Source organism: Oncorhynchus mykiss, chromosome 12 (assembly GCF_013265735.2).
Source record: "Oncorhynchus mykiss isolate Arlee chromosome 12, USDA_OmykA_1.1, whole genome shotgun sequence".
NCBI classification, from domain to species: Eukaryota; Metazoa; Chordata; class Actinopteri; order Salmoniformes; family Salmonidae; genus Oncorhynchus; species Oncorhynchus mykiss.
Window position 1 is genome coordinate 66,419,480 of NC_048576.1, and position 25,077 is coordinate 66,444,556.

The 25,077-nt window shown below is 43.5% G+C and overlaps 1 protein-coding gene across 2 annotated transcripts in view; it reads left to right on the top strand.

The window, feature by feature from the left end:
• The window catches only part of rarab (retinoic acid receptor, alpha b), a 183,071-nt gene that overhangs the window by 116,692 nt on the left and 41,302 nt on the right, over positions 1–25,077 (top strand). Inside the window, exon 1 of one of the 2 annotated variants that reach the window (XM_021624640.2) lies at positions 14,604–15,676. The exons of the other annotated variant lie outside the window; for it this stretch is intronic. Within the exon in view, the coding sequence (XP_021480315.1) occupies positions 15,499–15,676 (178 nt within the window). The 5' untranslated portion in view covers positions 14,604–15,498. Of the gene's footprint in view, positions 1–14,603; positions 15,677–25,077 lie in introns of those variants that run through there. 2 annotated transcript variants of the gene reach the window in all.

Consider the following 25,077-nt stretch of genomic DNA (forward strand, 5'->3'; position numbering starts at 1 on the left):
ATTTTTACAACTGGCGTTAAAGATTGTACAATTTGTTTGACAGCCCTGTTTTTAAGCTTTAAAACGATATCAATCTCAACAATTTGTCTTTTCAATGATGAAGATGGATGTCTCATGTTATGTTTTCGCATTCAGGTCCAAAAGGTCACTTTTTGAGCACTTCTGCAATGGGCAAATATGTATGGAAGGTTTCGGTTCAAATCAAAAAGTGGTGCTGTCAAAAAAGGATTGAGTTCAAATGTAATCACCCAAAGACAACTTTGAGAAGAAAGAAAAAAAGAAAAAACATTTCAACAACTTGGGCCACATGACGCAAACCAAGGATCTTCTCGGTCAGAGATTTTTCTCTTTTCATTTTCTCTTAGTATCCGTGGGCCTTGGCTTCCATCTGGGTGGGAAAGGCATGTTTTGATGTGGAGGCTAGGATGAAAAAAAAAAATAATGAGCCTCAACAGAGCTAAGAAACCAAGCTGTTTTCCTTCCAAAGAGAGCCTGTTTGTAAAGCATATCTCTCTCGCTCTTTTTCCTTGTAAGAATGACTTTTCAAGCACTTTACAGTTGCTGAGGTTCAACCTTTGAACTGGTTATTTTAACATCAGCTAATTACTTCTGTACATTCGGCTCTTTCTCTCCATTTTAAAAGAGATGGCCAGGGCTTTTCTACCTTGGAAAGATGTGTTTCTCCTAAGTACAATAGGAGCAAGGTCATTCAATCTCTCGTATCGTGAAAAAAAACCTGTACTTCAGCTAATATTTTCATCCCTCTTACTTTCACACAACACCCTCACCCCAGTGGCCCCCCGGTAAACAAGTCGAGCATGAAAGTGTGTCAAAACAAAGATGAACAAACACGTACAGACGTTAAGATTACAAGACAGCTCTGGCCTCTTCCACACGTCCTCTGGCCCATTACGGGGATAACGAGACAGGCTTTCACAGGCTCAAACCTCCCAACCTTGTGTGTGTGTGTGTTTCTTTGTTCCTCCATTCATGCGTGTGTGCATACGTGTGCACTACCCTTCCCCAGAACAAGCAGTGTGTACTCCAGTGTTCACACGAAGTCGCTGCCTGGCTCCTCCAGATGTGCAGAGGCTAACAGTAGCTAATCCACGCCATATGCTAACAGCTAACTCAAGCCATCACCATTACCCTTGGCCTAGCTACAGAGTACACAGACGGAGATGTCATGTCACCACTTTCTCTCAGGTAAAAGCTCTTGTTTTCCATCGGAGGTGTTTGGACAAGGGAAGTTGGGGGATTTGCTCGTAAAAAAAAATGTATTTCATGCAACGCAACCACCATATGGTCACGGATTTAGCAATGTACACACACACCCAATCCATACACGTACATGGAAATATACTGATCTATGTTGCAGCTGTCTTTCCCATAAAGTTATGTAGCTTGTAACATGTCACACCCCCCCCCCCCCCCCCCCCTCCTCTCTCTTCTTTCACCATTGCCCTCGGCCACATGTACACAGACCTAGCAATGAGCAGGGGGATACCGGAGATGTGAGGTAAGCGATTGAGCAACATGTCAAACCCACTCTTCTGTCAGATAGAGGCTCTTAATGCATCTCAAATGGCTCCCTAGTCCCTATATAGTGCACTATGTTAACTAGTGGCCTATCCCTAAGTAAAGAATAGCATGCCATTTTGGACTAGGGCTGGTTGGTATACCGTATTTTATGATATACCGGTATTGATGCACGGACCAGTTAGGGTTTTTACTTTACCTTCTATAACGGTATTTGAATGTTTGGTTTGTTAAAAGTGATACGCCATGTGTAACGTCCATTTTTAATAGTTTACTCCGCCACTTGAGTCATCTCTCTCTCTGTCTCTCTCTCTCTCTCCATGCCGCTTTCCACACAGACCTAGCCCCGCCCCCTGTCACTCAAGGAGTGTGTTTGTTGTTCCTCGACCAAGACGCACTTGCTTTCAGTCTGCATGGTCAATGCAGCACATGCAACAGTGTTGATGATAACGATGCTGTTTTCCCTTTGCTTCTCAGATCGAGTGAAAAAAGCACTTTTCCCACACGACATCTCTCCCACCCGTTTAAAAAAAGACCCGACGGGACTCATTGCCTGCTTGAATTATGCAGAAACGGGCAGTGTTTAGGTCATGAAATTGATTCTTTTGGAAAGGGGAGAAATTCTGCTTTACAATGGTATTGACATTACAGTTGATCTGGAAGTATTATGTTTTTGGGGCGCTAAAATAAGGGCAATTGTACGGACCAAGGCGATGTACGAGTTTACGTTAGCTAATACATGTACTGAGTCAGAGCAAAGGTAACTAACTACCTATACAACCTGATAATACCAGTGATGGTGTAGACCTAAATCAGCATGTTGTTTGTGCAACAGTATCTTCTAAATAAATCAAAAAGAAATATGTGAAGCATGAATATATTAGCTACATGAGTTTGCTACGAGAAAACATTTAATGTAGCCAAAGATTATAGGATCCCCTAGGAAACAGTTTGGTTCCTACGCCGTCACAACTCCTCCCAGGCATTTTCATTCGTTGTCATGTCAAACAACACTGTGTTCAAAGTGGCCACTATTATATTCTAACTCTAGAATTAGAATAATCAATGATTACAACATTTCACCCAAGTGTTTTGCTCTAAACCGCAAGTCAAATCGCAGTTGCAACATTTGGTTAAAAATAAGGCCTAGGTTGATATCTGATATTGTGCAGACCCTTACGTGGCAGTGTGGAAATGACCTCAAATGAGCACAAGAAATTGAGATATTGCTGAAAATTTATTTTTGGTTTAATTGAACAGTATAAAACAGTCAGAATAGAAAAATAACCATTAAATTCACTTGGAATGTATGTGTTGCCACTGTAGCGTCACACACTACTCATAAAGTATTATTATTAAAAAACAAAATGCTGTCATACCGCTATTTTTTTTATTAAAATACCATCTTGATATTTTGGCCTTATCGCCCAGCCCTACATCGTACATAACCATGATAAGCAGTTAAAGCCCATTACTGCTGTCTGCAGGGACAGGGAGAGAAACACACACATGCATGTACATAGGGACAATATCCATTTTCCCCTCTTCTCTCAGCTAGTTGATGTTCTGAAGTGTATTGTATTAATGGAAGTGACAGAAATATAACAAGTCGACTCCTCCGACCGTCTTGTGTGAGAAACACGATACTGGGCAGCCTCTTCCTGTGGCTATGAATCTATGAGCGTGTGTGTGTGTGTGTGTGTGTGTGTGTGTGTGTAGCAGCAGAGAGCTAGATAGCCCATCATCCATTTGTGGAGGAGAAGGTAATTACTGTAACGTAACGCTAATGACTCCTTCCATTTTGTTTTCTGTCACCTCTGAGCTAACTGATCTCATAAAGGAAATAACGTAACGTAATTTTGTTTCCACCTTTATTTAACCAGGTAGGCCAGTTTAGAACAAGTTCTCATTTTCAACAGCGACCTGGCCAAGATAAAGCGAAGCAGTGCGACAAAAACAACAACACATGGGATAAACAAGCGTACAGTCAATAACACAATAGAAAAATCTATATACAGCGTGTGCAAATGAGGTAAGGCAATAAATAGGCCATGGTGGCGAAGTAATTACAATATAGCAATTAAACACTGGAATGGTAGAAGATGAATGTGCAGGTAGAGATACTGGGGTGCAAAGGAGCAAGATAAATAAATACAGTATGGCGATGAGGTAGATTGGATGGGCTAATTTACAGATGAGCTATGTACAGGTGCAGTGATGTGTGAGCTGCTCTGACAGCTGGTGCTTAAAGCTAGTGAGGAGTCTCCAGCTTTAGTGATTTTTGCAGTTCGTTCCAGTCATTGGCAGCAAAGAACTGGAAGGAGAGGCGGCCAAAGGAAGAATTGGCTTTGGGGACGACCAGTGAGATATACCTGCTGGAGCACGTGCTATAGGTGGGTGATGCTATGGTGACCAGTGAGCTGAGATAAGGCGGAGCTTTACCTAGCAGAGACTTGTAGATGACCTGGAGCCAGTGGGTTTGGCAACAAGTATGAAGCGAGGGCCAGCCAACGAGAGCATACAGGTCGCAGTGGTGGGTAGTATATGTGGCTTTGGTGACAAAACGGATGGCACTGTGATAGACTGCATCCAATTTGTTGAGTAGAGTGTTGGAGGCTATTTTGGAAATGACATCGCCGAAGTCGAGGATCGGTAGGATGGTCAGTTTTTTGAGGGTATGTTTGGCAGCATGAGTGAAGGATGCCTTGTTGCAAAATAGGAAGCTGGTTCTAAATTTAATTTAGGATTGGAGATGTTTAAAATGAGTCTAGAAGGAGAGTTTACAGTCTAACCAGAAGTTAGGTATTTGTAGTTGTCCACATAAGTCAGGACCGTCCAGAGTAGTGATGCTGGACGGGCAGGCAGGTGCGGGCAGCGATCGGTTGAATAGCATGCTTTTAATTTGACTTGCATTTAAGAGCAGTTGGAGGCCACGGAAGGAGAGTTGTAATGGCATTGAAGACGGCTGCACAGTACTGTCTTTTATCAATGGAGGTTATGATATCGTTTAGTACCTTGAGCGTGGCTGAGGTGCATCCGTGACCAGCTCGGAAACCGGATTGCACAGTGGAGAAGGTACGGTGTGATCCAAAATGGTCAGTGATCTGTTTGTTAACTTGGCTTTCGAAGACTTTAGATAGGCAGGCCAGGATGGATACAGGTCTGTAACAGTTTGGGTCTAGAGTGTCACCCCCTTTTGAAGAGGGCGAGGACCACGGCAGCTTTCCAAACTTTAGGATTCTCGAATGATACGAAAGAGAGTTTGTACAGACTAGTAATAGGGGTTGCAACAATGGTGGCGGATAATTTTCGAAAGAAAGGGTCCAGATTGTCTTGCCCAGCTGATGTTTTTGTGCTGGTCGAGGGCAGTCAGGTCTGGAGTGAATCAAGGGCTATATCTGTTCTTAGTTCTACATTTTTTGGTAAGGGGCATGCTTATTTAAGATGTTGAGGAAATTACTTTTAAAGAACAACCAGGCATCCTCTACTGGCGGAATGAGGTCAATATCCTTCCAGGATACCCGGGCCAGGTCGATTAGCAAGTCCTGCTCGCAGAAGTGATGACGGCGGGTGTGAGATTCACAATGATACTTTGGCGGTAGCCATGTTGTTGTGTTGCTACCATGCTGTGTTGTCATGTGTTGCTGCCATGCTATGTTGTTGTCTTAGGTCTCTCTTTATGTGGTGTTGTGTTGTCTTTCTTGTCCTATATTTTTATTAAATTGTTTTTAGTTTTTATCCCAGCTCCCGCCCCCACAGGAGGCATTTTGCCTTTTGGTAGGCCATCATTTTAAATAAGAATTTGTTCTTAGCTGACTTTCCTAGTTAAGTAAATAAAAAATAAAAAACAATGAGGCCAATGTCTCTGGTAATCCTCACTTAAAAAGGGGGGGTGGGGTCTGCTATGTCTATGTTGAAGTGGGGAAGGGGAGGGGGGTCAGGGATGAGGGGGTTATAAATAGTTTAGTGCTTTGAAGCTACCGTCAGGTTTTCCCACGCATTTCCTCCCATCACATCATAAACCTCTTCAATCCCCCCAAAATCCCCCCCACTCTATCTCCCTTCCTAAATCTCAGCTCCCCCATCCTCCCTGCACCACTTGGGCTCCAAAGACTAATGCTAATTGCTCTTATCAAGGACACCATGTAATCTACTCTCATTATCTCAAGTTCATCAGCCCGCAATTCATTTGAGGGTTGTAAATTAGCTTAGAAGTAAATATCTTCAATATCTGCTCGATTTATCAGCACACTAAAATTATGTCTTTGTAGGCAAAGATAAGGTGTAGTACCCTAAACATGTCACATCAATATACAACTGCATTTCCCATGTACAAAAACTTCTCCTTAAAGCTGGAATCCATAGTGGTGAAACTGCCATGTCCGTTTGCAATATCACATAGACGTTACTTCAAACAACGAACACTGTTTTTTTTGTTCCTCGGACAGCATTGCACACCCGATAGCACAGCAGAGTATGTACTACGCTGACATTTTTTACCATGATGCGGGATGCTCATTTCCTCAAAACAATAACACATGAGCCCAGGGCGACCAGCGGTGCTGTTTCACCTATCGCGGATCTCATTTTTAACCAAAGCCAATCTGAGGGTTGACCTTTTATAAGGTGGTTGATAATGAGTAAGTGTTCCAATTGTCTTCATCATCAGGTCCAATGTGTTGGCATGTAACACTGTTTCCCCTACAATGCCCAGAAAGAGCCCGGACGGTCAGTCGCTCTCGTAAATCCTCTACTACCTTCAAGCATTCTGCCAACTCATTGCCTTTTCAGAATTTAAAGGCTTGATTGACCTGTGCTCGGCTGTCTATCACTCAAAGTGGGCATCGGTTCAGAGGTTTTAGCGCTTAAGAGCGAGAAGAATTCCCGCCTTGTCTACACCCAGGAAAAGCCATCTTCCTTCACAGCCTTCCCTCACAGGTTCCAGAAAGTGATTAATGGCGTTTTAATGTTTTAAAAGTGTCAGTGCGTTTCTCAAAGTCAGATCCAGCCAGGACGTATTCAGCAAGATGAGAAATGAGCAAGAAAAATGGCTTCAGTTCCATGACTTTCTCTGTAGAACTCCATGAGGCATTGGGGTGTCCGGGGCTTGTATTCGAGTAGGAGTGCTAATCTAGGATCAGTTCCCCCCTGTCCGTGTAATCTTATTCATTAAGATCTAAAAGGCCAAACTGATCCTATATGAGCACTCTTACTCTGAGACTCTTTGTGAATAGAGGCCCTGGCTTCATCGAGTTCTTGGTGTGTTGTTTCTTGCCAATTGACACACAGTCCATGAAGGGTTATCAAATTAAATCGGTCACATACGTGTTTAGCAGATGTTATTGCGGGTGTAGAGAAATGCTTGTGCTTCTAGTTCCAACAGTGCAGCAATATCTAACAAGTAATATCTAACAATTTCACTGGGCAAGTCAGTTAAGAACAAATTCCTATTTTCAATGATGGCCTAGGAACAGTGGGTTAACTGCCTGTTCAGGGGCAGAACGACAAATTTGTACCTTGTCAGATCGGGGATTTGAACTTGCAACCTTTCAGTTACTAGTCCAACACTCTAACCGCTAGGCTACCCTGCCGCCCCAAACATATACCCAATAGCCGCCATGTTGGCGTCAACATAAACAAGAAATTACATGATAAATATTCCCTTACCTTTGATCTTCATCAGAAAGCACTCCCAGGAATCGCAGGTCCAGAATAAATGTTTGTTTTGTTCGATAATGTCCGTTATTTATGTCCAAATACTTCCTTTTATTAGCGCGTTTGGTATACATATCCAAACGCTCATTCTGGTCAGCGTTACATCGGACAAAAACTTCAAAAAGTTATATTACAGGTCGAAGAAACTTATCAAGGTAACCTGCTTAAATGAATACCTGTAGCACTCACATCTGTAATTATGAAGGGCTTTGAAAGGCTGGTCATGACACATATCAACACCATCTCATCCCAGATGCCCTAGACCCACTTCAATTCACATACTGCCCCAACAGATCCACAGATAATGCAATGTCAGTTGCACTTCACACGGCCCTTTCCCACCTGGACAAGAGGGGAAATAACTGAGAATGCTGTTTATAGACAACAGCTCAGTGTTCAACACCATTTTCCCTTCCAAGCTCATCATCAAGCTAGGGACCCTGCGACTAAACACCTCCCTCTGCAACTGGATCCTGGACTTCCTGACGGGCTGGCCCCAGGTGGTGAGGGGAGGCAACAACACCTCCTCCACGCTGACGCTCAAGGTGTGTTCTTAGTCCCCTCCTGTACTCCCTGTTCACCCACGACTGGGGTGAACCGTGCACGACTCCTGATCACCGATGGAGATGAGACAGAGTACAGGGAGGAGGTCAGAAACTTAGCAGTCTGGTGTCAGGACAACAACCTCTCCCTCAACATCAGTAAGACCAATGAGCTGATTGTGGACTATAGGAGAGAGGGAAGAGCACACCCCCATCCACATTGACAGGGCTGTTGTGGAGCGTGTCGAGAGCTTCAAGTTCCTTGGCGTCCACATCACTAAGGACTTAACATGGTCCACACACATCCGCACAGTCGTGAAGAGGGAACGGCAGCACCTCTTCCCCCTCAGGAGCCTGAAAATATTTGGCATGGGCCCTTTGATCCTCAAAAGTTTCTACAGCTGCACCATCGATAGCATCTTGACTGGCTGCATCACCTCTTGGTATGGAAAAGGCAACACCCTTGACCGCAAAGCACTACAGACAGTGGTGCGGACAGCCTAGTAAATCACTGGGGCAGAGCTCCCTGCCATCCAGGACCTCTATATCAGGCAGTATCAGAGGAAGGCCCAAAAAATTGCCAAAGACTCCATCCACCCAAGCCATAGACCGTCTGTCCGGCAAACAGTACCAGAGCATTGGCTCTCGGACCAACAACCTCAGAGACAGCTTCTAACTAACCCCAAGCCATAAGACTGCTAAATAGTCAATTAATGGAAGCCAAACTATCTGCACTGACCCTATGCACACTCACTAAACTACAGTTGAAGTCGGAAGTTTACATACACCTTAGCCAAATACATTTAAACTCAGTTTTTCACAATTTCTGACATTTAATACTGGTAAAATTCCCTGTCTTAGGTCAGTTAGGAACACCACTTTATTTTAAGAATGTGAAATGTCAGAATAATAGTAGAGAGAATTATTTATTTCAGCTTTTATTTATTTCATCCCATCCCAGTGGGTCAGAAGTTTACATACACTCAATTAGTATTTGGTAGCATTGCCTTTAAATTGTTTAACTTGGGCCAAACGTTTCGGGTAGCCTTCCACAAGCTTCCCACAATACGTTGGGTGAATTTTGACCCATTCCTCCTGACAGAGCTGGTGTAGCTGAGTCAGGTTTGTAGGTCTCCTTGCACGCACACACTTTTACAGTTCTGCCCACACATTTTCTATGGGATTGAGGTCAGGGCTTTATGATGGCCACTCCAATATCTTGACTTTGTTGTTCTTAAGCCATTGTCCATTTGGAAGACCTATTTGCGACCGAGCTTTAACTTCCTGACTGATGTCTTGAGATGTTGCTTCAATATATCCAGATAATTTTCCTGACTCATGATGCCATCTATTTTGTGCACCAGTCCCTCCTGCAGCAAAGCACCCCCTCAACATGATGCTGCCACCCCCGTGACGCGGCTCCCCCTTTTTCCTCCAAACATAATGATGGTCATTATGGCTGAACAGTTCTATTTTTGTTTCCTCAGACCAGAGGACATTTCTCCCAAAAGTACGATCTTTGTCCCCATGTGCAGTTGCAAACCGTAGTCTGGCTTTTTTATGGCGGTTTTGGAGAAGTGGCTTCTTCCTTGCTCGGTGGCCTTACAGGTTATGTTGATATAGGACTTGTTTAATTGTGGATATAGATACTTTTGTACTTGTTTCCTCCAGCATCTTCACAAGGTATTTTGCTGTTGTTCTGGGATTGATTTGCACTTGTCGCACCAAAATACGTTCATCTCATCTGAACGTGGTACCTTCTGGCATTTGGAAATTGCTCCCAAGGATGAACCAGACTTGTGGAGGTCTCCAATTTTTTTCTGAGGTCATGTCTGATTTATTTTCCTTTTCCCATGATGTCAAGCAAAGAGGCACTGAGTTTGAAGCTAGGCCTTGAAATACATCAACAGGTACACCTCCAATTGACTCAAATGATGTCAATTAGCCTATCAGAAGCTTCTAAAGCCATGACATAATTTTCTGGAATTTCCCAAGTTGTTTAAAGGCACAGTCAACTTAGTGTATGCAAACGTCTGACCCACTGGAATTGTGATACAATTATAAGTGAAATAATCTGCCTGTTAACAATTGTTGAAAAATGACTTGTCATGCACAAAGTATAGTTTGTTAACAATAAATTTGTGGAGTGGTAAAAAACAAGTTTTAATGACTCCATCCTAAGTGTATGTAAACTTCCGATTTCAACTGTATAAATATACACACTATATACACACACTCACTCACTCACACACACTACACACTACGCACACTGCAGAAAACACACACACAGATAACGCATACCAACACAATACAAACAATCATATACACTACCAGTCAAAAGTTTTTTAAATCACCTACTCATTCAAGGGTTTTTCTTTATTTTACTATTTTCTACATTGTAGAATAATAGTGAAAACATCAAAACTATGAAAAAACACATGGAATCATGTAGTCAACAAAAAAGTGTAAAACAGAGTGAAGAAAAAGCAGCCAACAAGTGCTCAGCATAGGTGGGCATTCCAGGTGCATTCCAGGTGAAGCTGGTTGAGAGATTGCCAAAAGTGTGCAAAGCTGTCATCAAGGCAAAGGGTGGCCATTTGAAGAGTTGTTCAGCACTTTTTTGGTTACTACATGATTCTATATGTGTTATTTCATAGTTTTGATGTCTTCACTATTATTCTACAATTTAGAAAATAGTAAAAAAATAAAAACCCTTGTAAGAGTAGGTGTTCTAAAAGTTTTGACCGGTAGTGTACATTACACACACACACACACACACACACACACACACACACACACACTTTTACACTCATCCTTTGCTGTGGCTACGCTGTTCTTTATTTTAGTCTTATATATCCTGATGCCTAGTCACTTTACCCTGCCTTCATGTACATATCTACCTCAAACAACTTGTACCGCTTCACATTGATCTGGTACTGGTACTACCTTTATATAGCTCCATTTCACAGTAAAGCAAGCATTTCACAGTAAAGTCTACACCAGTTGTATTCGGTGCATGTGACAAATAATGATTTGAATCAGTCAAAGGTCAGACAGATTGTGTGAACATGTGATTGTTTGGGTCAAGAAGGGAAGGCCTACAATATATGAGTGCACTTAGCACTGCCTCAGAAACAAAGGCTGTTGTTCCACTTCCCTGAATTGCTTGTTGTGGAAAACGTGTTTCTATACTTAATCATCAACTGACCTCAAACGAAAATATGTTGTGAAATGGTAATAGGCAAACTGGGCTAAAGCCAAAGGCAATGATGTAAGCGTAAGTAATAGCAAATTGCTTTGTATTGTACATTTACAATGAAGTCAATTTTCATTACGCAGCTTGCCAGGCGCTGCTCGCTCGCTTACATACCTATCAGAAAATTCTAATATCCTATATAGGGCCCGTGTCTGTAGCTAGTACCCCTGCCGCCACTCTCAATGGATTTAATGCCTCCTATCGATTAACGAATGTGTATTTATTTGATGTGTGGTCTTTTATCCCGAGCAGCTAATATTTTAAACAGACGAAAATCAATACCAGAGCACTTTCACGTCAAGGAAAAAAAATGGGATCAGCCAAGGCATGAAAGAAGAGGTTGATACGTTGTTCTACTCACGGATGGGGCCATCTTTCACTCACTGAAAGCAACCTTGGTTTAGCTCGTTGACTGATGCACAGTGGCGCCACGACTTGACTCTTCATTGCCTTGTTATGTGCACACTGCTCTACCCCCTGGCAAGTGTGTGTGCAACCTCTGCCCAGGGAAGTGAAGCCAAGGAAGGTGGGGGGAGGGGGGGGGGGGGGGGGGGGGGCAGCAAAGTGAGAAGGTGAGCATGTGGTGGGCCAGCACGAGGTGAGGCGTTTGCCTGGTTTGTTGGGTTTACAGAGAGTTCATCTGCACTGTGAAAGGGGTGTGTGTGTGTGTGTGTGTGTGTGTGTGTGTGTGTGTGTTTGGTGGGCAGTCAATGGGCGTATTTACGGTACATGGACAGGGATGGATGGAAAGGTGGAACAATATTGACAAGCGTCTTGTTTTGTCTCAGAACAACAGCCGCCACACTTGTTTTCAGTAATTACATTATTCTGCATTCAGGCTTAACCCTACCGATTTTTCACTCATTTTTTTAAACTGTTCAAGCCTTTTTTTGTCTTTGAATAGAATACAACTTTATTAAAGCTGCAATATGTACATTTTTGGTTAACCTGACCAAATTCACGTAGAAATGTAAGTTATAGCTCTGTAATTCTCATTGAAGCAAGTCTAAGACGCGGTAGATCTGTTCTCTGTGTGCGATTTCTATGCTTCCTGTTCTAAGTTTTGTTTTTGCGTCTTTTTCTTTCAGTTTTTTACACTAGCTTCAAACAAAACTGAATAAAAATAGAAACGCAACATGCAACAATTTCAATGATTTACAGTTCATATAAGGATATCAATCAATTGAAATAAATAGATTTGGCCCTAATCTATGGATTTCACATGACTGGGCATATATATATTGATATTTTGGCCACAGATGCCTTAAAAAAATAGTAGGGGCGTGGATCAGACAACCAGACAGTATCTGGTGTGACCACCACTTGCCTCATGCAGCGTGACACATCTCCTTCGCATAGAGTTGATTGTGGCTTGTGGAATGTTGACCCACTCCTCTTCAATGGCTGTGCGAAGTTTCTGGATTTTGACGGGAAGTGGAACACGCTGTCGTACACGTCAGTCCAGAGCATCTCTAACATGCTCAATGGGTGACATTTCTGGTGAGTATGCTGGCCATGGAAGAACTGGGACATTTTCAGCTTCCATGAATTGTATACAGATCCTTGCGACATGGGGCCATGCATTACCATGCTGAAATATGAGGTGATGGCGGCGGATGAATGGCACAACAATGGGACTTAGGATCTCCTCAACGTATCTCTGTGCAATTGTATTCGTTGTCCATAGCTTATGCCTGTCCATACCTTAACTCCACCTCCACCATGGGGTATTCTGTTCACAACATTGACATCAGCAAACAACTCTTCCACACGACGCCATACACGTGGTCTGCGGTTGTGAGGCCAATTGGACGTACTGTCAAATTCTCTAAAATGACGTTGGAGGTGGCTTATGGTAGAGAAATTAACATTTTCTGGCGGATATTCCTGCAGCCAGCATGCCAATTGCACACTCCCTGAAAACTTGAGGCATCTGTGGTGTGTGACAAAACTTTACATTTTAGTGGCCTTTTATTTTCAGTGCACCTGTGTAATGATCACGATGTTTAATCAGCTTCTTGATATGCCATGCCTGTCAGGTGAATGGATTATCTTGGAAAATGAGAAATGTTCTCTAACAGGGCTGTAAACAAATGTGTGCACAAAATTGGAGAGAAATACATTTGAGTGTATGTGTCACGGTTGGTGTAAGAACGGGACCAAGGCGCAGCGGATGTTGAGTTCCACATATTTATTTCAATAAAGCAAAAACAATAAACGAACAACGAAATGTGACTACGTGGTGCACAAACACAAAATAATGTCCCACAAACACAGGTGGGAAAAATAGCTACTTAAATATGATCCCCAATTAGAGACAACGATTACCAGCTGCCTCTAACTGGAATCATACAAAACATCAACATAGAAATTATAAACTAGAATACCCCCTAGTCACACCCTGACCTACTACACCATAGAGAAACAAGTGCTCTCTATGGTAAGGGCGTGACAGTATGGATAATTTCTGGGATCTTTTATTTCAGCTCATGAAACATGGGACCAACACTTTACATGTTGTGTTTATATTTTTGGTTATGGAAAAACTTTGAAAGGGCCATTGGCCAACTTCAGTCATTGTAACAAAACGACAGCCCAGTTGCTGTCAAGTTCCACTAGTCATAGATTAATTAGGTCTGTAATGTTGTAATTATCATGTTCCACTTCAAATCTCATGCAGAGTAGATACTCTACCTCTGATAGTACATCAAAAGCCTGCCTCTATGAGAAGGTTACATTTGGCCAGAGCCCATGAGGAAGAGCTGAGAGGGAGATAGACGGAAGGATAAACTAAGGTAGCAGGCATAACATGCTGACCACATCGCCCGCGTCGCAAAATAAATGTACACATACATGTTATTCAATCATTGCACCCACACTGCTCGGGCGTGCCAACAAGAGTCTGTGTTGCCAGGCGCTAAAATAGAAGTTGCTTCTATTTGTGGTACAGAACACGCTGCAAGTCCTGCCTCTCCCATCTCCTCATTGGCTTTTAGAAACATTTGCCCACGTGCCATCTCATTGGTTATACCCACGTGGGTGATTGAAAGATAAAGAGGTCAGTGTTGGTAATACACCTTATGATATTAGTTGCCAATCGCCTTATAAAGTCCAAAAACGAAAAAGCCTGGAAGGAGGAGAGATAACTAGAAATAATTCGGTTGAGCGTTTTATGTGTGGATTAATTGTTGGAGTAGAGGACCTTGTGTATTTCAGGTAAAATAACATCCCAATGTGTATATCCCAGAACAAATTAGCTAGCAACAGCAAACTAGCTATCTAAATAGGATAAATTAGCTAGCAACTGCAGCTTTCCAAATTACCGTGAATGATTTAATGCTTTTCGACCTGTCCCCAATTTAGTATAATTGGTTCAGAGTTTGTTTTGATGTGGTGTGGGGGAACAAAATCAATTTGTGCACGATGCCGCATGCGTCCGGTTTGGGCATGGTGTAAAAAACGCCTGAGCCGTTTTACGGGCTTCGCCTCTTCCGCTCTCCTTTCCCCTAAACACGATGCTTCCGGTTTTAGATACCCAGCTGAGGGTTTAGGAAGGAGAAGGGAGGCTGGATAGGTGGAGCTAATGCGCAGCTGCTGATACTCGTCTAAAAATTGCAGGGCAGGATTTGGAAACTGAATGAACTGTGTGCAGAGGTCTCTTCACAAGACATGGACGCCGGCCCTCAAGTATCCTTATGTAACGTGGGGAGCCCGAAAACAACAGGATGCTTAAAAGATTTTCGAGATTTTTTCGGCAAATCTTTAACCTATTGTGTTCGAGATTAAATATTATAACGCTGACCGTCGTCTATCGAAGACGTGATCCTGGACATATGATCCGTTCTGGTGTTTTATAGGAGCGAGTTGGAATTAAAATACCTATTTCCACTTGATTCGGCGACATACTGTATATCTAAATACGAGATTGTGTGGACACTTCACTGACGCTGGGAGCGTGCCGGACAATACATTCTCATAGGCGACTTTTCTATATGACTTGCATTCTACACATGCTTGCATTGGAGTGAAAAGGCAGATCGACGGGCGGGATAGCGTGGTCCACTTTAATCCCTGTGTCGCCCGAGTTGGTCAACAGTTTTGGAAACACCATTCAAAAACACTGGACGGAATAATTGTTTTAACGTTTTTTTTGTCTGGCAATTTTTCCTAATCACAACAGTTTGTTTGCTTCTGCTTGTGCCCTCTGAATTAAGCCATAATATAGGTCGGTTGCGTCACTTCATCTGACAAATTGGAGAACAAGAAGTTGTAATATTGTCACAACTCTGTTTGGGAGGAAACCTTCCAATGTGTTCTATCCCCGCGATATGTGATGACATCCTTCGTTGCGCTCGGTGTTTTTGAAACCCTCTCTTGTCGTCTTTATTCTAACGGGAGGAGATCAAAGGACATTATCTTTCTATTTCGGGCTGTAGTTAGTTTTGCATGATGTACGACAGTGAGGATGTGGTGGGATTCACCCCTAGTCCGAACCCGTTTTTAACCATGGATTACTACCACCAGAACCGAGGATGTCTAATCCCCGATAAGAGCCTCGTACCTGCGGGACACCGTCCCTTCAGTTCGTCCATCAGAAATCAACACTGGAATGGATCAAACCACTGTATGTTGATTTCCACTTTACTTGTTCTCGACTAACCAGTAATTGATTGTCGAAAGTAACACGCATGTACCAAGGCGCACATATAATGTCATCCGTAGATATTACGCGCATGCCATGAAGTGTGCTGTTGATTGTTGGGCGATATGAGCAAAGCACGATCCCTCGTTGTTTTACTGTTTCGGGTCTTCCTTAGGCTTCATGGTCTGTCTCAAGTTATTGAATCTAGGCCAAACTAACTTTTGTCGACAGTGCATCGTCAGTTAAATGTATTTATTTGAACTTGTATTCTTGGCCAACTCGTCACATTATATTGCCCTACAACTGGTTATCTTCGTTAAAACATGCAACATCGTAATAACATTGTGGCAATCCATTCTCACCGCCGTATTACGTTGTTTCAAACTGCTTGCAAAAACTAAAACAATGCCATGCTTGAGAGGCCTTGTGACTCGTTAATATGTGGCCATGTCTGTGTTGCCATACTAGTGTTTATATATACAACAACATGCTATATATAGCCTCGGCCTACTTTCTCACATGGGAGAAAAATTTAGACCTAACTATCATGTAACATTGCCAAAGAACAAGTACATCTTTAATTAATGATCAGTATGACCGAATAGATATACAATGCTTCTTTGCTTCCAGATTTTTTTTGACAGCCTTCAGTGGCATTTAATGTTTAATGTCCAAAGACCACACACTGGGTAGGATAGTAAGGTAATGTATTGGTAACTTGCTGACTCATTAGTCTTTTTATTTTTTATCGTAGCCAACAAGTGAATGTCTGTGATTTGTGAGGAGGAACTAGGTTTATATTTAGAACATGTCTGCTCCAAATTCACAAGAAGTGTGATGATGACACGATGTTGACCTTAGTCATGCTTCAATGCTTAGAGGTCACATATCACACGTTGGTGTCACACATCATTTTGTTCAGTTAGAAACGGTTGATAATGTTTTACCCTTGATGCACTACTTTTCCAACCTAACATTCAATTAGATCGATTGTCAATCAAAACAATGGTTAGGCTACCAATGGTAAATGTGGAATGAGTCGTGCTTGACTGAATCGCCCATGTAACCCCTAACCTTGGGGTCCATTCTTGACAAATCCCTGCTATGTGCTCAAAGTGCAAGTGTGACGTTTTGATGGTCATAGTCTGCCTGGAAACTTGGTCTCAGTGATTGTTCGGACATGTCAACATTGCTAAGCTTGTGTAAGCCTGTTGGAGGGATCATTCGTTCACTGGCTCAGCTCCCCTTTCTCATGGAGATGAGTACAATTGACCAAAGTATTTATGCCCCTCGGAAGGGGGCAAAGAGGTCAGGAAGACGAGGAGGGCCACATGTAAAGGATTTAGCCCTACGCCCAAAGATAATATGGTGGCACCCACAGTGAAGTGTGTATATATATATTCTACAATCTGGGAAAGAGCTTGTTCAATGACAACACTTGGGTATTTTTGATTTAAACTCTGAGATAGTTTCTATAGCATGCTCATCCCTACACTTTCAGGTCTATTTTGATGTTGATAGTTGCTTGTTGTTGTCATGCAGAATTTATGTTGACCACAGCTTTCTCAGTTTCAGCTGAGTCGGTCAGACAGTCAGAGCCGCTCTTTGAAGGTCTCCCATAGCAATGTCCTGATGAGAGAACAACACTGCTGAGATCCCAACAGGGTGTTGCGTTGAGTCACAAACCAGGGTTCTGTTCAGTAGAGACAACATTTTGGAACTGAATGGAACAGGGAAGATCTTGCCTACCTGAACTTTTCCAACAACTAGAGGACTGATTTTCATTGCAACACGTTCTGCTATACGTTAGGGCTGGGCGATATGGCCTAAAAATCATATCTCTATTATTTTCAAACTTATGGGCGATTCATGATATAGATCTCGATTCTAAACCCTCCCTCCCCAAATCAGCTTTGTTGTGCAATACACTGCGTTTCAGACAGTCAGCAATAATCTAATGAATTCAGGCCTTGTGAAATTAACCATAGGAACCACTAGGAATTAAATTAAATTATTTTATCAAAATAGTTTAATATGCTCTTTGCAATAATCGCTGATCTGGCTTTCAAGTCTTAAAAAAAAAGACAAAACCCCCTTTAAAAAAATAACTGTTTTATTACCAGAACCACTAATAATGACCAACTTCTTATAGCAGGCAAGTGTATCAACTTGGATCTATTTGCTTGCTAACAAGGTAGCTGTTATGAGAATGAGAACAAGTAGCCAAATCCTTTATATAATGACTTTTTATGCTTATTGCACATTTATAAAACACATACTAGACAGCTAGTATAAGTGTTTGGTGAAAAATGCTGCTGGGGGTATGTGATACCGCAATGCCACGTGACAAACTGAGCATATGTTTTCCAGAAGCAATGTTCATTGATACTCTCGTTTTAGTAGTGGCTGCTCTGCGCACAACTTGAGTAGTTGAGACTTAAAACGGCCATCTTTAGAAAAGGTAACTTCTCCCCTATTACTATAAAATGATGTTTCAATGTGTTTCGGTGTCCATGTGAGCGACGATTCCGGTGGACCAAACCTCAAATGCAAATAGTGAGTTGAATCCGCTTGTCAGACAGGAAGGTTGTCAGACAGACAGGTTGTTGTGAGTGGCAGGGCGAGGGACTTGGCGTGTGTAAAGTGGAAGGTGCACAGTCTACAAGCCATTGCACACAGCACAGAAGGAGCGAAGGAGACGAGGCCAAAAAGACACGAGAGCAAGCAGACATAAACACTCATAAGAATGAAAAAATGAAGAAAAAATCAAATAGATTCTTGCAATATAGGCATTTGGAACAACGCACAAAAACATGAATTAGAATTAATCAAATGAATTTGATATGTTTCCCAGCCCTGCTATATGTGTGTCCTTCTGAACAAGACCCAGGGATAGCAGCCTCCCAGTCTTATAGTGGCAATATGTGACTTTTTGGGCGACCTGACCAAATTCAGGTTATAGATCTATCACGAGCTTGATCGGTTCTATGTGCGCTATTTCTTCCCATTCTTAATTTTTGTGACTTTTATTTTGGTTTTGTACACCAGCTTAAACAACAATATTGTTGGTCATGGAAATTGAATTTCACAGCAGTTTAGATAGTGTAGAGAATAATTGTACAATCTTATTTTGTCAAATAAACTGAAATGAGTAACTATTAGTTATAGGTACCAGGAAACCGTGGAGCAATTTCTGTATAGTACAACTTTAAAAACAGCTCAGAAATCCAGACAAACTTTGATGTGGAAACAAGCCCAGTGCAAAGCTGCCTTGCCGCTCGCTCGCTCTCTCTCTCGCCGTCTCTCGCTCTGTGTGAAGGCTGAGGGTGACTGTTGTTTTGTGCGCACAGCAACACTCAACAAGTATGCAGCAGCACCACCGTACTACGTTGAACTATAACCCCTGCTTTTTCCAGACTTTTTGAAAGAAAGAGAAGCCACCATTTGAGTCATGAATGTTTCCCGGGGCACCCTGCCGCCGACCCATTTCATGCCAAAACAAACTTGTGGCAATCGCAACTCACAAAGAGGTAGACAGCCATTCAGTCCCGACAGTGAAGTGCCATTTAGTTCAGCCCTCCTTGGGATAATCCCCCAGAGCACTCAAGTCAGAAAGCACGGTTATTTTGAGCTTTTGTCTCCCCTCCCCAAGTCGTTCTCACGTCAGTGTAGGTCACTTTGGCGTAGAATGGAAGTCGTTGGGTCGCCTGACCCCCTCAGTGTCTTTATTTAAAACATCTATTTCGGTAGTGATATAAAAGCAAGCCTTAACTATGATTGTTGTATTGGGTGATATTCTTAGCCGTAGCATTGAATAGGACAGGAAATAAGCCACCAAGTCTGTCTGTTTAATCACCGTGTTCTCATTGAGGTAGTGACTGACAATAGTGCTTGGATAGCCTTGATGTCTGAGCGAGCGCCGACACTTTCACTGGCTTGAAAGAATCCTTGTAGGAGTGTGTGAGCAACGCCTAGTGAAAGGCGGGTACTCAACTCGAGCACCCTGCCTCGCTGCTGGCAAAGTCCCCACACCTCATCAGGGCAGCGAGAGGCACCATCCCGCACAACGGAACTCGGGGCACATCAATCACAGGTTGTTTGAAATGTCCTCCATCATGTTGACTGCTGCTGCGGCCCGGAGGAGAGTCTTGCAGGCAGGGGAGGAGACTGGAGCTGGGAATGAGATGGAGCCTGGATTATAACCACAGACCTCGACTTTGATAGCCCGGTCACAGGTCTGTTTGTGCTTTTGTGTACACCATTGGCAAGGTAAACTTGTGTCATGACAATTCCATTGGGAGTTGGGAGCAGAAACAGACAGGCACCAGGTTAGGACTTCAATACTCATTATTACACTGTTGTTATCCACTCTGTTGGCCAAAGGAAATTAGTTTGTTCCAGGATTACACTTTTCAATCCATCGTCTCAATTGCTGGACGGTCTGCCTTTATGTCCATGTCTTCAACATATTGGAGGACCAGACACCTCGATTAAAATATCTAGTTTGTTATGAGTGCATTTTATATTTAACATTTACGATGTATTAGTGAGCATGATGACAAATACAGCCTCGTCCGGTTTGGTGGCATGTCACTCATCCTTAAGTCCTGGCATCCAAAGAAAAAATAACTGCCACCTTGAATTTCCTTCCCCTGCTGCCTCTGGTCTAATGGCTCTCTGGTGTGGTGTGTGTTTGGCATGGAGTGTGTGTGTGGAGCTACTGGGAGCCCGACGGCCATCACGGCCCTCTTTTGTAGCGCCTCAGAATGGAAGTCCTTACTAAGGAAGACCATGTGGCGTTTTAATTGTTTCCCATGGACAGAGTTGCTCCGCGCCGGCAGGGAACGATCACCCGGGATGGAGGAAGTGGAGAAAAGGCTGCATAAGAGGGAAATATATAGGAGAGGGGAGAGAGAAAATGAAGTGTGGTAAGTGAAAGAGTGAGACTTTAAGAGAGGAAGCAAGAGAGCGCTGGACACAGTGGGAGGAAGTAAGAAGAAAAGGAAGGGGTCGTAAAAGAATGTTCCGGCCTACTGGGGCTTTTCGGGGGTTGCAGTTTGTGCTCCAGACAGCGTGGCGAGACCGCTGTCAAATGCAGATCTCGCGGGCAGGCGGGCGGCCTCTCTTGGCCCTGCCAACAGCCCAACATGGCTGGCAGTGTCTGCTCGGTGTTCCTGTGGTTTGGCCGACCAGTAGTAGTAGGCTGGCTCTGCGTTGAAGGGATGTGAGGGATAAATGGTCTGGCAGCAGACACTCGGTGGAGACGACAAAAGTGGTTGCGGCTGCACTCTCCTCTTGGCCACAGTGTGTAAATAAAGCCCGGCGTGTAGCCCTACTCCCCCCCCCCCCCCCCCCCCCCCACACGTCTTTGCCATGCGTCTTAGATGGGGGAGCGGCGCTTTCTTTAGGGACTGCCAGCTGGTATGGGCTGTGGTTTTTAAGCGAGGGCCTACTCTACTGTTGCAGCTCTGTGTTTTCGGGGCCTCCTGTCTTACCATGAGTAATAGCCCGTTGAGAAGGGAAATGTGTAGAGCGAGGACCCGATTTCAGAAGTGGCTACTCCAACTTCCACGGACAGTGTCCAAAACAAAGGCGATACTGTTGTCTAAAGAGCCGAGCGCACAATCTTCTTGTGTCGCATGTGTTAGAAGCGGAATGCTGAACGCCCATACGCTGCACTTTCGAGGACTATGAAATGTTCTCGTATAAAATGCATTTGGGAAATGGGATTGATTTCCGTCTCGTTCACTTCCCTCTTGTGCTCATATGATTTTTTTGGCACCTACACACATTTCAGCATAAACCAGTGCGGCTGTTGCCTGTAGTCCATGGCTTCTTGTTGGGGTATAATCCCATCTTTACTACGATGCAACACTATTTACCACACAACTCTCAACAGAGCACAGTCGCACTCCCGTACCTGCAGGCTAACCATTAGCCTAGCTCCTCCGTAATCAGGGAAGGCTGACAAGACACTCGCACTCACTTCATACACCTCACCCGCACTGAGACCGAGAGAGAGGGGACCAGAGGGCAGGTTTTTCTTCCAACCCAGAGGCCAGGCCCTGTGCCAGTATGCTCCGCAACCACGCCTGCTTCGTTGAACGTGCCGCCTCTTTTAAAAAGAGAAAAACAAAACGAATTACCACAAACTCACATTTAAACTCCCGCTGAACAGGCGGTTCCTTAGAACTAGTGTTGAGTCGACTTACTAGCAGACGCTGTTGCACAACTTAATGATTCAATGGCCTGACCAGCCCTGTTGTTGTGGTGCCTGGTAGATTAGAAAGTGTTTCCTGGTACTGGATATGGTGTGGAGATTGGGAATTGTTCTGTGTCTGTTTAGTGAAGGCAGTTAGGGAGTGTTTGGTCTGGGGCTTGGTTGGGCTGGTTGGCTCATGGTTCTGTTAGTCCTCAGCTGTGTGGTCTAGACAGTGTTCAAATGGAACTACAGGGTCCTCCACTTGAAATGAAATATTGCAACATGTTATTTGTGACATTCTTTAACAAGTGTTTCTCTGTTGTTTGAGTCGAGTTTTGGTTGTAGTCTACATGCAAAAGTATACCTACATTTGTAACACAACATTTGGAAGACTTGTGTAGGTGTAATTCCTCATTTTTATTTAGTCCATATTTTTTCTATTACAGGGTTCGTACGGTCATGAAATGTCAGGCTTGGAAAAGTTTGGGAAAATGAAAAAAAAATCCCAAAAGTCTATTTGAATAGTTTATAGTGTATTCGCCATTAGTCAGCACTTCTACATGAAATAATTTTCTCTGGTTGTGCGCCAGCTCACGTTTTTTTTCATTCGATCACTTCTGATCATGTAAATATTTTATCAATCAAATAAAAATGTACAAATCAAATGACATTTTACAACAACATTTTACAACAACCTTACAGTGAAATGCTGACTTACAATCCCAGTTTTAAGCAAAATAAGTACTTAAAAAAACATAAGTGACAGCAGTAAAATAACAATAGCTAGGCTATAGACCGGGTTACTGGTACAGAGTCAATCGGCGCCCCGGTTAGTCGAGGTAACCGAGGTAAAATAAACAGGTAGGTAGAGTTAAAGTGACTGCATAGATGGCGATCCGGTACCGCTTGCCGTGCGGTAGCAGAGAGAACAGTCTATGACTAGGGTGGCTGTCGTCTTTGACAATTTCTAGGACCTTCCCCTGACACCGCCTGGTATAGAGGTCCTGGATGGCAGCCAGGATCAGAATGACACTCGTGTATCTGTGTTTGTGCGTGTCACCTGCAAAAATATGATAGAGAACCGATGAACTAGGTAGGTAGCCAATTCAAAACACATCTTGTACCCTCTAGTTAATTGTTTAGCTATTATTAGCCTTTGTTAATGTTTTCGGGCATGTCCCCCCCAAAAAAACGTCCCACCGACCTTCACAAACTGGCTCTGTGTTTGAGCAGGGCTGTATCAAAAGCCTGCACGCCCAGTAGCTCTGCCGACTGGGGGTTGACCACATGCGCTTTATACAGTTGCCTAACACGGATTCTACTTTGTGGGAGGTTGAGTGTCTTGCTGAGTGACATGAGATGGTACATGGGATCAGAGAGCAGCCTCCCAGTGTTGATACCACACAACGCTTGATTTTTCTACGTACAATTGTCGGTCATGGAAATTTGGTTGACAGTCACGGAGAAGTCATGAAATTCCATTTCTCAACATGTGTATGAACCCTGTTATTAGCATTGGTTCACTCTAAGTTAGTGTTTGGGTTGCAACGAGCTTAGTTTGTGGTGGAATGTAGGTCTATAGCCTTTGGCCTAGAATAAGCCCTAAAGTGTCTGATGTCTGTTTTGGTCTGAGGGTTTGTTTTTCCTCTCAATAATCCACTCCTCTCTGTCCTCTCTCCTTTTCTTGATCGGGACTTTACTCAGAAGTGGAAGAGCTAAAGGGGAGCTGGAGCGAGATGGATGTCTATTTGTGCTGTGCTAAGGCGGATTTGAAGGGCGCTGTGCCCAAGCACACTGACAGTTTCTGGGCTAAGGATAAACCCGCCTAAGCCACTCTCAGCCTGTGGGCTACGGCTGCTCGCGTACCCCTAAACCACTGACTTTCATTGTGTCTTTCTCACTTCTGTGTGGATCGCACTGAGCTCGGGAGGAAGGAAGGATATGGTGTGAGCGATTGGATAGAATGAAGTGAGGGCACAGAAGGGTGACGCAACAGTCTTATACGAAATTCATTGTCCCAAAAAAATGTAGACTATAGCTAGTCTATAACAAAAAAAGTATCGCCGATGACAAATGTATAGGGTGCAGTAAATGTAGGTGCAGCCAAGATGGTGCATTTAGCCAGCTATCAATCCATATGATATTCCTTCCCTCCTATGGAATTCCCCTGGCTGCGGTGTGGCTTCCCTCAACACCACCACCAACGCTAAGCGCTAACTAATTGGATTTGGACATGAGGCTTGAATTCCGCACAGGCATAACTTGCGTAGTTTGCGCAGCACTTAGAAAGAGCTGACCAGACGGTTGGGGGGGGGGGGGGGGGGGCGGGGGCGTCTTCTCCTCTGTTACACTCCGCTAAAACACCAAGGAAAAGAGGGCAAGAAAGAGAAACTGAAGAGCACTTGTAAAATGCGGGCCGTAAAAATAGGGGAGGGAGGAGAGATCCTGCCGGCCAAAACCTGCACTGACAAGGAGGCCCAGAGGGGAACGAAGGGGGGTGGTGTCTGCTCAGAGGGGCAGAGGGCATCAGGAGTGAGCAAAGGGGGGGTGGAAGGGAAGGGGGCTTGGTTGTAATGTCAAGCAGAAATCCCAGCGCGGGTCAAAGGCAGCCTGTAACCACTGCTTATCACCTTGACTAACCTGTACCCCCCCGCATGTTGACTCGGTACCGGTACTCCCTGTATATAGCCTCGCTATTGTTATTTACTTTTAGTTTTTTTGTCTTTTTTTTACTTTAGTTTATTTAGTAAATATTTCCTTAACTCTATTTCTTGAACTGCATTGTTGCATAAGGGCTCGTAAGTAAGCATTTCACGATAAAGTCTAGACCGGTTTTACTCAGCGCATGTGACCAATAGTTTGATTTGATGTAGTCAGGTCACTAAACTTCGGGTTCAGTCTCTAGTGTTCGAGTCCGAGCTAAAAGCTACCATTTAAAAATCTAAATTATGTTACGTTGTTGCACATTTTAAGGAATAACTACATAACAGCTCTAAAACGTTTGCTGCTGTAGTTAGTATGTTAAATTATGCAACAAACAGAAAATTTCTGACAAAGTCACTACTGGCCGAGTCCAAATCTGAGTCACAAGTCAAGTTCGAGTCCTGGAGTGGAGTATGACAACACCACTGGTTATCCACCCACACAAGCACGCGTACACACACCAAACTCCATTCCAAAC